This window comes from Salmo salar, chromosome 02 (genome assembly GCF_965601325.2).
Source record: "Salmo salar chromosome 02, fSalSal1, whole genome shotgun sequence".
In the NCBI taxonomy this organism is placed as follows: domain Eukaryota; kingdom Metazoa; phylum Chordata; class Actinopteri; order Salmoniformes; family Salmonidae; genus Salmo; species Salmo salar.
Window position 1 is genome coordinate 61,449,800 of NC_138292.1, and position 14,342 is coordinate 61,464,141.

Genomic DNA, 14,342 nt, shown 5'->3' on the forward strand with positions numbered 1-14,342 from the left:
TGAAAATCCATTCCGCTAGCGCTTGCAAGCCAAAGAGAAACAGACAGAGAGAGAAAGAAAGGGAGGAGAAAATGAAGAGGGGGAAAAAAGAATGAAGAGAATGCGTCAGTAGAGGAAGGTGTAGAGGGCAAAGGCAGCAAATAAAGCTTTTAATAATATCTGCTGCCATCAGCATACCTTATCTCAGAAAGGGGACCGGCATTGTACAAGCTGTCAGAGTGTTTATCTGTTGGAACATATACACAACGCAGAGGCATTGAGACACACACACATGACTTTTGGAGAATAGACACATTAAGGGTACATAAAGATATTTGCAGGTGTTTGCCGGGAAAGCACAGTGGATTGTTGGTGAGAGACATGTAGGAGGGTGGAAACTCAAGCGTGAATGAATAATGGAAGAAAAACATTCACATTTACAGACTGGGTCCAATCGGTGAGAGGAGATGTGTTTTTTCTTCTTTATCTCAAAACTTGGAGTGACCTTGAGAAATGAGAAACAGGCAACAGAGACAGGAAGAGGAAATATGAAACAGTCCACGCATGAAACAAAACAACAACAGCAGGAACAGGGAAATGTTTCTGATGCACAAACAGATTCACTATACCATCTAGGCTCTCTGGCTTTTTGATAACAAACTAGGAAGTCAATAAATATTCCCACTGTGTGAAATGAAGATGTTAGATAACAACCAAGGTACTGTAGGTACTATATAGCTACTGCAGGTAGCCTGGAGGTTTACAGCATTGGGCAACGTTGCTGGTTCGAATCCTGGAGCCGACAAGATGAGAAATCTGTTGCTGGGCCCTTGATCAAGGCACTTAACCCGAATTGTTCTAGGGGCGCTGGGCAATAGTGACCTTGGCTGTAACCCCACTACCTGCGGGTGTCTCAGGGGGAATTGGGATATACAAGAAACACATTTCCATGACACACTTGTAACAAGACAAATATAAACACCCCCTAAATGTATTATTATCATTTTTCAAGTGTTACTGAGCACAGTGTGGAAGAGAAAAGCTATGAGACAGGAATGTTTCAATCTCCCAATGTACCTAACCCTAACATGCATATACAAGACAAGAGTGAGCACAAGATACAGCATTTGTCATAAGTTACTGGACACAGGAAAAACATGAACGTTTAGATTTCACAAATCATAGTTTTATGGCACTTTGATCAAGTTACTGGACACAGGGGAAAACAACTATGAGACATGAAAGTTTAAATCTCACTATGGACCTAAGTCATTCTTTCATGGCACTTTTAGCATGGCTACCATGCATGTCACTGCTTTCATTCACAAATGCACTCTTGAAGTGCTTTGAAGAACTATAGCGGAAGAAACGCTGACATTTGGAGGATCTTTTTAAGAGACCTCACATACTGTCTCGTTGATATCTCTGTCACATTCAACATTCCTCTTTCACTCCTGATTGTGCATCTTCAAGCGTCTTAGCTTGACCTTGTGTTCTCCCCTGTTCTCTACTTTCCACAAAGCTCTTTTCCAGAACAAATCTTTCAATAAACATAAAAATGTGAGATTCCCCCTCCAGGCGTGATTATTTTTGCATGAGGGCGAAGACAGCGTTTTAGGTCACACCGAGACAAATCCACTAGCGAGTCAGCGACATCCGCCTTTTTTCCGCTCATCGCCAAGCATCAGCACTGACCTGAAACGCAATGGTGTTGACTCATTGTGTGGTCACCTCAGAACCTCTTCTGACCTGACAACACGCGTTCTGCCCTTTCCTCACAATGGATTAAGGTTGTTGTGTGTGACTTGGTGGAGTCACGCTCGGGTCAGGGCACAGCAGCAGGTTTTCGGGTGTAATCTTTAGGTGGGATCTTTGCTCTGGCTATGCGGATATGGCACGAGCACAACTGATTCTCATTCATTATTTACAACTAGAGGAAGCTGAGGCCAGTAGATTAAATTACATTTTCCATTTTCTTATGTAATGTACAGGTAACAGCCAAAATAATAGAAACATTTGAGTAAATAAGGGACACAAAGTCTATTGAAAGCAGGTGCTTCCACACAGTTGTGTTTCCACACAGGTGCTTCCACACACTTTTTCCGTGTGCACTTTAGCATTAGCGATGATTGTACGGAATCTTGCCAGGCTTTCTAAACCCATTTCATAATGAATGACGGGCCACAAACACACTCTTGATTTACAGTACATTCTGAAAATATTCAGACCCCTTCCCCTTTTCCACATTTTGTTACTATTGTACAGCACACTCTATTATTTATACAACTAATGTAAGGGCAGGACATGAGACGGGAGTAAAAACTAACATGGGCATTGTTTAATGCGTTTTACAGGACAAAACATTCCAAGCATTCCAATGTACGTACAGGGGGGTGTTACAGGTGCCCTAAAGGGACAAACTAGAATATGAATGCATAACAGTTACGTTACAGGCTTATTCTAAAATTGATTAAATACATGTTTTTCCTCATCAATCTGCACACAATACTCCATAATGACAAAGTGAAAACTAGGTTGACAGAAATACCTTATTTACATAAGTATTCAGACCATTTGCTATGAGACTCGAAAATGAGCTCAGGTAGAGCCTCTTTCCAGTGATCATCCTTGAGATGTTTCTACAACTTGAAACATTTATCTTTGGTAAATTCAATTGATTGGACATGATTTGGAAAGGCATACACATGCATATATAAGATCCCACAGTTGACTGCATGTCAGAGCAAAAACAATGCCATGCGGTCGAAGGAATTGTCCGTAGAGCTCCGAGACAGGATTGTGTTATGACACAGATCTGGGAAAGGGTACCAAAATATGTCTGCAGCATTGAAGGTCCCCAAGAACACAGTGGCCTCAATCATGAAAGAAGTTTGGAACCGCCAAGACTCTTCCAAAAGCTGGCTGCCTGGCCAAACTGAGCAATCGGGAGGGAATGGGCCTTGGTGAGGGAGGTGACCAAGTATCTAATGGTCACTCTTATTGAGCTCCAGAGATCCTCTGTGAAGGGAGAACCTTCCAGAAGGACAACCATCTCTGCAGCACTAAACCAATCAGGCTTTTATAGTAGAGTGGCCAGACAGAAGCCACTCCTCAGAAAAAGGCACGACAGCCCCCTTGGAGTTGACCAAAAGGCACCTAAAGGACTCTCAGACCATAAGAAAGAAGATTCAACTCTTTGGCCTGAATGCCAAGTGTCACGTCTACAGGAAACCTGGCACCATCCCTATGGTGAAGCATGGTGGTGGTAGCATCATGCTGTGGGTATGTTTTACAGCAGCAGGGACAGGCAGACTAGTCAAGATTGAGGGAAAGATGAACGGAGCAAAGTACAGAGAGATCCTTGATGAAAACCTGCTCCAGAGCGCTCAGACTGGGGTGAAGGTTCACCATCCAACAGGACAACGACCTTACGCACACAGCCAAGACAACACAGGAGTGGCTTCGGGACAAGTCTCTGAATGAGCCCGGACTTGAACCCGATCGAACATCTCTGGAAAGACCTGAAAATAGCTGTGCAGCTACGCTCCCCATCCAACCTGACAGAGTTTGAGAGGATCTACAGAGAAGAAATGAGAAACTCCCCAAATACACAAATTCCCTCGCTGTCGGGTATTAATCACATTGTGGAATAAATGGCCCACGTGCAATTCTTTAACTGTAACAAATGTTTTTTTCGGGCTGGGATCTGGGGTTGAATAAGAAAGATTTGACAGTGTACTATCAAACATACTCGCTGCCATACATCCTGCTGCATTGCCCTCAAAGGGTATGTGTTTTGTTGTTTCCAGAAATTCTCCAAAGAGATATAGAAAAAAGGAGAACTCTCAGAGAGTGTAGAAGTGAGAGGAAGCCATAGAGGAAGTCTGTTTCCTCCTTCTCCCTCTCTATAAGTAGTTTCAGAGCCAATATTATGGAAACTTATAACTCAGGCATAGGAGATGGGCTGAGTTGATCTAAAGGAGGAAGTAAAGAAAAATCTTCCCAAAACTTCAGGAAGGGTGAAGAAGTTACATTCTGCCTAATCTTTTTAATTGAAATGGATAATGTTGTTTTCCGGGCCAAGTTCACAGGAATCAGATAAGTCCGGCAGGCATTGAGGCAGTTCTTCTTGTTCTCTCTTGACACATCCCTGCCACCTTCTCTCAGTCCCCAGAATATTCTCAGAACTTTGTCACAGAGTTCGCAAAAGTCCATCCATAATCTAAATGGCATCCATGGCAGCTCTGTGGTTTCACTACCGTGTGGTAGGGTCAATTGGTAGGCAAACTAAAAACAACACACAGACTTAGGCCCACATCAACAGCAAGCAACCACAGGCAACCAATCAGGACCCTTCACAACAGTTGTCAGAAAGTAGCCTTTCTTGTAGTATTTATATCATTTATGTCAGAAAACCAGTGGTTTACTCAAGACTTCTAAGGCCACACACAGCATGACTTGTAGGCCAGATAGACTACAAAACATTGCATCATCATGTCTGAGGCAACATGTACAGTACAGTCTGCATGCACTGGTCAGTGTACAATTTGTACTAGTACACACTGGCCTGTACATGGAAAGATAAAGTCCAGTGAGTTAGAAACCCCAAAACAAACCTACTATCACAACAACGAGGTAGAGGGCCGTAGAGATCGGATGACAACTTCTGTGCCGCACGAAAAAACAACAATCAATTAAGCATTCACGCTCAAGAGGATTAATCATTTTGTCACACCCTGACCTTAGAGATCCTTGTTATTCTCTATGTTTGGTTAGATCAGGGTGTGACACGGGTGGGAAATTCTATATTTTCTGTTTCTTTGTTTTTGGACGAGTGTGGTTCCCAATCAGAGGCAGCTGTCTATCGTTGTCCCTGATTGGGAATCATACTTAGGCAGCCTGTTTTCCACCTGAGTTTGTGGGATCTTGTTTTCTGTTTAGTGTCTGTGCCTGACAGAACTGTGCGCTTTCGTTTTGTTACTTTGGTATTTTGTTGAAGTGTTTTTTGTGAACAAAAGTATCATGAACACTTACCCCGCTGCGCCTTGGTCCACTTCTCCCACCAACGAGAGCTGTTACACATTTTGCCTTTATTTCCGACACATGTAGCGGCTTGATGAGATTTTAACTTGATAACCACAAACAAAACCGAGAGCTGCGGATTTAAAAGGGAGCTGCTCTTGAGTTGCATTCGTATTGGAAACCCGTAATATAAGCCTGCTGGCGGTTAGAGCTGGTGATGAAATCCAACCATTTACTGTTATGACAGAATGTAAATTAGAGTGTGCTTCAGGATATGGGTGGGAACCCCAAGAGTATGTAATTAAAAAGGTTTGAATTTAAATATTGAGAGAAAGGAGCTACATAAATGACCTCTTCTATAATAGAATGAGTGATTAATGTATCAGACACCAGGAAATGGGAGGGGAGAAGGACGTGCCCATTGAAATGACTAGAAATCCTACATGGAGAGCAAAACTATGAGTGTTTTTCATAGCAATTTCACTGTAAAACGGAAGATGTAGATATTGTATATCAAGGGATTCTTTCAAATCGTTACAATGCCATGGACTAAAGCCTATCTGTTGACGCAAAGGATGATGTTGGCAAGTCCTATGTTTTGAGCCGAGTCCAGGATGACATTTGCTTATGAATCATCTAGATTGAGCGGCTTTGATATGGAATATACTGTATGGGCCTTGACTTGAGGATAACACAATATGATAAACATAGATATTCTACAATATATGAGAATCGATCTGAAAACCTATACCGTCAGACGTTTATATGAATATCAAAATCAGATATCTGTCATAGCCCTTTTCTGAGACTTCCTACTTGAGGAAGTATTGGATTCCAATAAAATGTTCTATAGCGCCTCTGGGGTTTTGAGGTAAAGTCCAAGCCCAATTGTAAAAGGTCAGAGACATCAGGTAAGTCCCCTTCTCTCTGCGACACAGGCCTTATTATAGGCACTGACCTGTGAGATATCAGCCAGCCTCTGAGTGAGTGAGCTCAGCAAAATTATGTCATTGGAAAGGTTGTCACTCCTCACCCCTGCCTGACCCCACAGTGTCACATTTGGGAGTGGGGGATGGGGGGAAGGAGGGTTTAACCCCTGTGCGGCCTCGGACATCCAGCGAAAAATCCTATCGCCATTAGCATAACAAAATGTAATAAAAAAAATAAAACATTTTTTTTTTTCAAATTATATCGTTTTATAAATACACCTCTCCTGAAACGAACCACGTTGTCTGATTTCAAAAAGGCTTTACAGCAAAAGCAAAACATTGGATTATGTTAGAGGAGTATATCGTAGCCATTTTCCGACCAACCACATGCATCACAAATAACCAAAAAACAGCTAAATGCAGCACTAACCTTTGACAATCTTCATCAGATGACACACCTAGGACATCATGTTACACAATACATGCATTCTTTTGTTCGATAAAGTTCATATTTATATAGAAAAACAGCATTTTACATCGGTGCGTAACGTTGACTAACTATTTTCCCTCAAATGCATCCGATGAAACAGCGCTACAATTTACTAAATTACTATTCGAAAACATTTTTAAAATGTAATATTGTCATTCTAAGATTTATAGATGAATATCTCTTGAAAGCACCTGTAATGCCAGATTTAAAAATAACTTTACTGGGTAATCACACTTTGCGATAAAAGGGGATGCGATACTCAGAACAATAGGCTAGCAATAGCAATAGGCTAGCCATCTTGGAACAATCGCCTATCAAATCTAGTCTTGTATACTATTGTCAATAATCCCTTACCTTTGATTATCTTCATCCTTAGGCACTTCCAGGATCCCAGGTCCACAACAAATGTATTTTCGTTCGAAAAAGTTCATCCTTTATGTTCCATTAGCATGTTGTTGTTAGCGCGTTCTGAAGGCTCCACCAAAAGTTCCGACGTGCGCGGGGCTACTCTTTCAACAAAATGAATTTTTTTCTTATTTAGGTTCGTTCAAACATGTGAAACGTTGTATAACATAAATCTTTAGGGCCTTTTTCAACCAGAGCTCCAATAAGATTCGAGGGGGACGATTGCATTGTGTTTCAAAAAGTTTCTAAAACTGTTAAAATTATGTCTGTGAGTAAAACAGAACTGATATGGCAGGCAAAACCCCGAGAACAAACCATCCCAAAAAAATATATTGTAGTTTTTCTAGTTGGCTCCCATTTTGGCTGTAGTGTTTCCAAGCGCTTGGAAGAGAGTGCGTTCTTTGGTATTTTTCTCCGGTAAAGGCAATAACGATTCTCCGTCTTAACCTGTTAAGGTATAGGGGGCAGTATTTTTGATTTCGGATGAAAAGCGTGCCCAGAGTAAACGGCCTAATACTCGGGCCCAGAGTCAAATATTTGCATATTATTAGATTTGGATAGAAAACACTCTGAAGTTTCTAAAACTGTTTGAATGGTGTCTGTGAGTATAACAGAACTCATATGGCAGGCAAAAACCTGAGAAAAATACAACCAGGAAATGAGAATCTGGTGCCTGTAGTTTTTTCAAGTCATTTCCAATCGAACACACAGTAAGTTAGGGTTCATTTTGCACTTCCTAAGGCTTCCACTAGATGTCAACGGTCTTTAGAAAGTTGTTTGAGGCGTCTATGATGAACAGAGACCGAACAAGAAGGCTGGGAAGTTGGTGACCCAGGGAAGGACATCAGTTTATTGGCGCACATTCACATGAGGAGGTAGCTCTGTTCCAAAATGTTTTTCAAGACAATGGAATCGTCCGGTTGGAATATTACTGAATTTTCACATTCTAAAGGCCCTAAAGATTGATGCTTTACAAAGTTTGACATGTTTGAATGAACGTAAACAGAACCTTTTTTGACTTTCGTCGTGACATTTTCCTTGTTCTTTCAGTACCCAAGGGCTATTCCAACTGTTTCGATTACAGAAATATTGTTTCATTATTCAACCTTTTGATGTTACCGTTTTGGCGGGAGGAATCTCCTTGTAACAAAGAGGTTTATTTCCTCTCCTCCTGCAAAGCCCAGAGGGAGAGTTTCTACAAGGTATTTGCGACGTCATAAAACTGCCAACTTCATCTCTCCTCCTCCACGGGAGAGAGAGGGCGCTGTAGAGCGGATCTACTGTAACCTGATCCTTTAGATCTTCACAGGTGAGTCATGACTTTACTGAGTTTGGGTAATCCAAAAGTTATGTTGCTGATTACAATTTTGGACAGGTAACTAGTAACTGTAACAGATTACATTTAGAAAGTAACCTACCCAACCCTGGATAGAGTGTTATAGCTGGCAATCTAAACAAGCCCAATTACTGGAGTCTGTACTGGAGTCAAACATGGTGCAGTATTATGTGTAACTAACAATAATACAAATATGAATTGAACTGAACAAAAAAAAGATGAAGATTGAATCCTCCCTTGTTACCCAATGGAAAATAAATGCTGTACTGAAACACACAATACTGTACTGAAAGTCTTGGAATAACAAAACACAGAACATTAAATTAGGAAAGTCTGTTCATTGTTTCTTCTCCCTCTCTCTCTCTCTCCTCCACCACGTCCTAAACAAAAACACTGAGTCCCCTCTCTCTCTTTCCCTCTCTCTCCTTCCCTCTCTCTCCTTCCCTCTCTCTTCCTTGTCGTCAGTCTGACTCACTCAACAGGAGAGTGATCTACACACGTCACAGTCTAGCTATCTGGGTCCCACAAGCACACCGAGGAGCCGCATCACTATAATCTTACAAGAATCATTCAACTTTCATTGTGTTGACACACAAAATTGCCTGAAAGGACCACAAGCTCTTACTGTGTCACCACTACAGTCACCATTAGCAAAAGAACAAGAAAAAACGGCATCGAAAGTAATGAATGAAGACAACCTGTCCGGTACACCGGTACAAAAATATCTTGATGGTGGTAATGCTCATAGATTCCCATTGACTCAAAGGGGACTTGTATACCTCTCCTTTTGTCAGTGTATTTTTGATGCACTTTGTGTTGTTACTCTGTGTTGTTTTTGTGTTAGTCTCCCTGGGAAAGTGTAAAGGGGACAGAGGTACATCCGTGGTACATCATGTTAAACATGCAGTCAGTTTACACAAGAGCAGAGACTAGTCATTGTTCACCTGAGGCACCCTGCCCAGTGCTCAGTAGTGCAATGCTGCTTTGCATGCAGCAGTCTTGTAAAAAGCAGTGAGGGAGAGAGAAAGAGAAAAGGGGTAGGGAAAGAGAAAGATGGAGGGGGAGAAAGAGTAGAAAAGAGAAAGAGGGTGGCGAGAGACTGCACTATTGTTCCTATGATGAATCTGAATACGTGTCAGGGGAGGGAGGGAAAGAAAGAGAGGGAGAGCAGAAGTGAGAGACAGAGAGGGAGAGCTGAAGAAAGGTTACTGTTTTACCTCCACAAGGTGCTCTCTGTAACACTCCCCAGGTGAAAGTCGTAGAGTTTGGTCAGAATCAGGATCACCTGGAAACAAAACAGACATAACATGTGTTATAAGTATGTAATAATCCGTAAAATAACTCAAACCAGTTAGATAATAAACAGATAATAAACATTTAAACATTTAAGAATACTACAGGTTATTCTCTTAGAAGACAAGAGAGACTGGGCAAACTTATGTTATATTCTCTTAGAAGAATACCAACCAACCAGCATTAACCAGCATTAACAACAACAACAACAAGCATGATCCTGCAGTCAGTCCCTCTGTTCCCATAGTTTTGGTCTGAGCGGTGTGAAGAGCGGGAAAGAGAGAGAGGGAAGGGGGTATGAAGAAAAATAAATGTATGAAATGAAATGTGTGAAATGTATGCATTCACTACTGTAAGTCGCTCTGGATAAGAGAGTCTGCTAAATGACTAAAATGTAAATGTTGATAACACAGTGGAAAAGGTGACGGGTGAATCACAGACCAAGATGGCCACCCATATTCTAGAGACCCAGTGGTCAGTATTGATATCAAAACAGAGGACCAGAGAACTCTGTATTTTTTTACCCTGGTTGAAGCCTGAAGTGACATCTATCACAGAATCCAAAATAAACCCCTACAACTCCTCCCTAGGCTGTCCTGTAGGAAATGTTAAACTTGTAGTGTATTTAACATTTAAAAAGGCTTATGAAGTTTGCATTTTCCACTTTGAAATGTCAAAATAAAAAATATATATACACTGCTCAAAAAAATAAAGGGAACACTTAAACATCACAATGTAACTCCAAGTCAATCACACCTCTGTGAAATCAAACTGTCCACTTAGGACGCAACACTGAGTGACAATACATTTCACATGCTGTTGTGCAAATGGAATAGACAACAGGTGGAAATTATAGGCAATTAGCAAGACACCCCCAATAAAGGAGTGGTTCTGCAGGTGGGAACCACAGACCAATTCTCAGTTCCTATGCTTCCTGGCTGGTGTTTTGGTCACTTTTGAATGCTGGCGGTGCTTTCACTCTAGTGGTAGCATGAGACGGAGTCTACAACCCACACAAATGGCTCAGGTAGTGCAGCTCATCCAGGATGGCACATCAATGCGAGCTGTGGCAAGAAGGTTTGCTGTGTCTGTCAGCGTAGTGTCCAGAGCATGGAGGCGCTACCAGGAGACAGGCCAGTACATCAGGAGACGTGGAGGAGGCCGTAGGAGGGCAACAACCCAGCAGCAAGACCGCTACCTCCGCCTTTGTGCAAGGAGGAGCAGGAGAAGCACTGCCCGAGCCCTGCAAAATGACCTCCAGCAGGCCACAAATGTGCATGTGTCTGCTCAAACGGTCAGAAACAGACTCCATGAGGGTGGTATGAGGGCCCGACGTCCACAGGTGGGGGCTGTGCTTACAGCCCAACACCGTGCAGGACGTTTGGCATTTGCCAGAGAACACCAAGATTGGCAAATTCGCCACTGGCGCCCTGTGCTCTTCACAGATGAAAGCAGGTTCACACTGAGCACATGTGACAGAGTCTGGAGAACGTTCTGCTGCCTGCAACATCCTCCAGCATGACCGGTTTGGTGGTGGGTCAGTCATGGTGTGGGGTGGCATTTCTTTGGGGGGCCGCACAGCCCTCCATGTGCTAGCCAGAGGTAGCCTGACTGCCATTAGGTACCGAGATGAGATCCTCAGACCCCTTGTGAGACCATATGCTGGTTCCTCCTAATGCAAGACAATGCTAGACCTCATGTGGCTGGAATGTGTCAGCAGTTCCTACAAGAGGAAGGCATTGATGCTATGGACTGGCCCGCCCGTTCCCCAGACCTGAATCCAATTGAGCACATCTGGGACATCATGTCTCGCTCCATCCACCAACGCCACGTTGCACCACAGACTGTCCAGGAGTTGGCGGATGCTTTAGTCCAGGTCTGGGAGGAGATCCCTCAGGAGACCATCCGCCACCTCATCAGGAGCATGCCCAGGCATTGTAGGGAGGTCATACAGGCACGTGGAGGCCACACACACTACTGAGCCTCATTTTGACTTGTTTTAAGGACATTACATCAACGTTGGATCAGCCTGTAGTGTGGTTTTCCACTTTAATTTTGAGTGTGACTCCAAATCCAGACCTCCATGGGTTGATTGATTGGATTTCCATTGATTATTTTTGTGTGATTTTGTTGTCAGCACATTCAACTATGTAAAGAAAAAAGTATTTAAAAAGATTATTTCTTTCATTCAGATCTAGGATGTGTTGTTTAAGTGTTCCCTTTATTTTTATGAGCAGTATATTTATAATCCACATAATAATTTACATTCCCGTGTGCTGCAGGATTATATTCCTGCTGATTCAAACTGCCTCAAATTAAGATCCTACATCTGTACTGTAGGTACAAGCAGTATGGCAAAAATCCCCCCCCCCCCCCCCTCCTCAACCTATTAGAAGGCAAATTGTTAAAAAGTTATTACCATTCAGGTTAGGCTGGATAGGTTAACCTAACCTATCTTATATCTACAGAAGAGGCTAGTAGGTAGAAAGGGCCAAGGGATTGATTTGGAATTCAGCGTATGGTAGGCTACAACCAGGTCACATATGGCGTCTATGGAGGAGACAAACAAAGAGTAATACTGGGAAGACAACACTGTCTTTATATAAATGTCACAACAGCCAGATGTTCACAGCGTTACTAACGATTTACATTACCACCTCTGGGTTGCATGGTTAATTCCGAGGTTGACGCTGGAATTTGTTAAATACAAGAACATGGAACAGAATGACTCGAACCTTAATTATTTACTATTTGTCACGACACAGATGACTTGAAAGTGAGCACGGGGGAAGAGTTTTTACATAATAAATGCTATTTTCACAGCTGTCTCTTTGTTATCTAACGTTACAAACCAAATAGAATCTGCCTTTTTTATTTATTTGCATACTTGTCACTTGTTAGCGTCCCCCGCTTTGCGCCAAGCATATGCTTCCTTAAAGTAAACCGACAAGCCTGACTTGAGTCACTTCGCTGCAAGGTGATTCGCTAGCTGTCTCCCTTCGTCTTGCCTGACAAAATTTAGTGATATACATCAGGAAAATGGAACTCAGGAGCGAGGACCAGTTGTTAGACTTGACCTCAGTGGTCCATGTGTACAGGCTCCAGGCTTGGTCTCACTAGCCTGGCTGGGCCTTAAGAGCCCCAAGGACTGGCCTAGACCTCACTGGGGAGCCACTGATGGTTCTCTCTGAGAGACGGTGCCACCACCCCGGGGCCCCTCTCCTCCTCCTAAGACTGAGCAGATGGTTCGGGCCAAGCAAGATTGCACTGCCGGAGAGGGCAATGTAGAGCGAGAGGAATAATAACATAGAAGAAGAAAATTGGATTCATGCCATGCCTGTAAAATGCAAAGCAAAACTGAGCTTTTCTTGGAGTGTTGATAGTGTGTGTGTGTGTGTGTGTGTGTGTGTGTGTGTGTGTGTGTGTGTGTGTGTGTGTGTGTGTGTGTGTGTGTGTGTGTGTGTGTGTGTGTGTGTGTGTGTGTGTGTGTGTGTGTGTGTGTGTGTGTGAGCATACGTATGCATGTGTGTGTGTGCGCTTGCATGCTCTTGCTTAAAAGTGTGTGTGTAGAGATTCCTGAAGGGGTCTGATGTTGTCAGACAAGCTCGCTCTCCTCTGCCAGGGGGTGGCACCACACAGACAGGAAGAAGTCCCTTTCCATGATAGCATGAATTGAAAATTCACATTGAATAACTGGGGCACCAGCTGAAATCCCAGAGAATACTTTTATCCTGTCAGCTTGTATCACCGTCATGAAAATCTTAATCATGTCTCTGAAAATGGCACAAACGGAATACAAACAGTGAAAGCATTAAATGTGGGGCGGTTGCAAAAAATACTGAACTTTCAGCAAGTACTTGTAACATATTGTCAAGTTTGTATACATAATGCCGATCTTTGTTGGTTCTGTTTAGTCGACTGACAATGGATTCAACGTAATACGGATGGCACAAACTGTAAACAATTACATTTCACTAGGCGGCCAATTTTCAAGTACACTCTCCCCTCTTCGAAAACCCTAATTGACCGGCAATGCATGGAAGAAAATGTCAGCTTGTTGCCTCGCAATTAACCAACTGTGGCGAAAACATATTATTAGCATAACTAAATGTCCCATGTCCACAAAGACCCAATTCAAAGTGGCAAACACAATTTTGAATGCTGATTTAGCTCCGCGGCACGCTAATGATAGGTCACTAATGACTTTGAGAAAACAGTTAATCTCTCCTCCAAGCCAATCAGAAGTTTAATTGTATTAGCCTCGCGAACTGCTGGTGTCTATTGCCGGGATCAATGCTTTGCGGCGGGTAACAAGGACACTAAATTAAACATGCTTTTCAGTAGTGAATACTGAATGAGTATCTAGTCCCTCAGGAGTGTTGAATCAGTGCAGTGTGGCGGAAACGCTTGGCTAATAAAATAACACCTCAGAATGTCTGTGTCCTTGTGGATAACTGGCGCAGCATGTGACCACAGTGTTGCACCATTCTTGCAACAACCACACAGTAGCGGTGTTATGGAACATGTCACATAATAATCATTAAAACATGAATGTAGTGTGGGGAACTTACAGTAGTTGACCATTTGCTGATTATATCTTATTTTTTCTTGAGACACCTGTAAAGATGTAGGTTAACGAGACCTCTGCCTGTTTACACAACGATTCTTCTCATTCAAAGACTTCTGTATCTATTCTACTTGATTGCACACTTAGAATTTAGCCTACAGTGCCTTCAGAAAGTTTTCATACCCCTTGACTTATTCCACATTTTGTTCAGTTACAGTCTGAATTCAAAATGGATTGAATATATATATTTTTTCAGCCATCTACACACAATACCCCATAATGATAAAGTGATGTCACGTCTACTCCCGCTCCTCCCCCTCT

At 42.6% G+C, this 14,342-nt stretch overlaps 1 protein-coding gene across 1 annotated transcript in view; it reads right to left on the reverse strand.

The window, feature by feature from the left end:
- Positions 1-14,342, reverse strand: part of LOC106586800 (VPS10 domain-containing receptor SorCS3) — a 206,897-nt gene that overhangs the window by 99,175 nt on the left and 93,380 nt on the right. Inside the window, exon 2 of the mRNA XM_014174489.3 lies at positions 9,379-9,446. Coding sequence (XP_014029964.2) covers positions 9,379-9,446 — 68 coding nt within the window. The remainder of the gene's footprint in view (positions 1-9,378; positions 9,447-14,342) is intronic.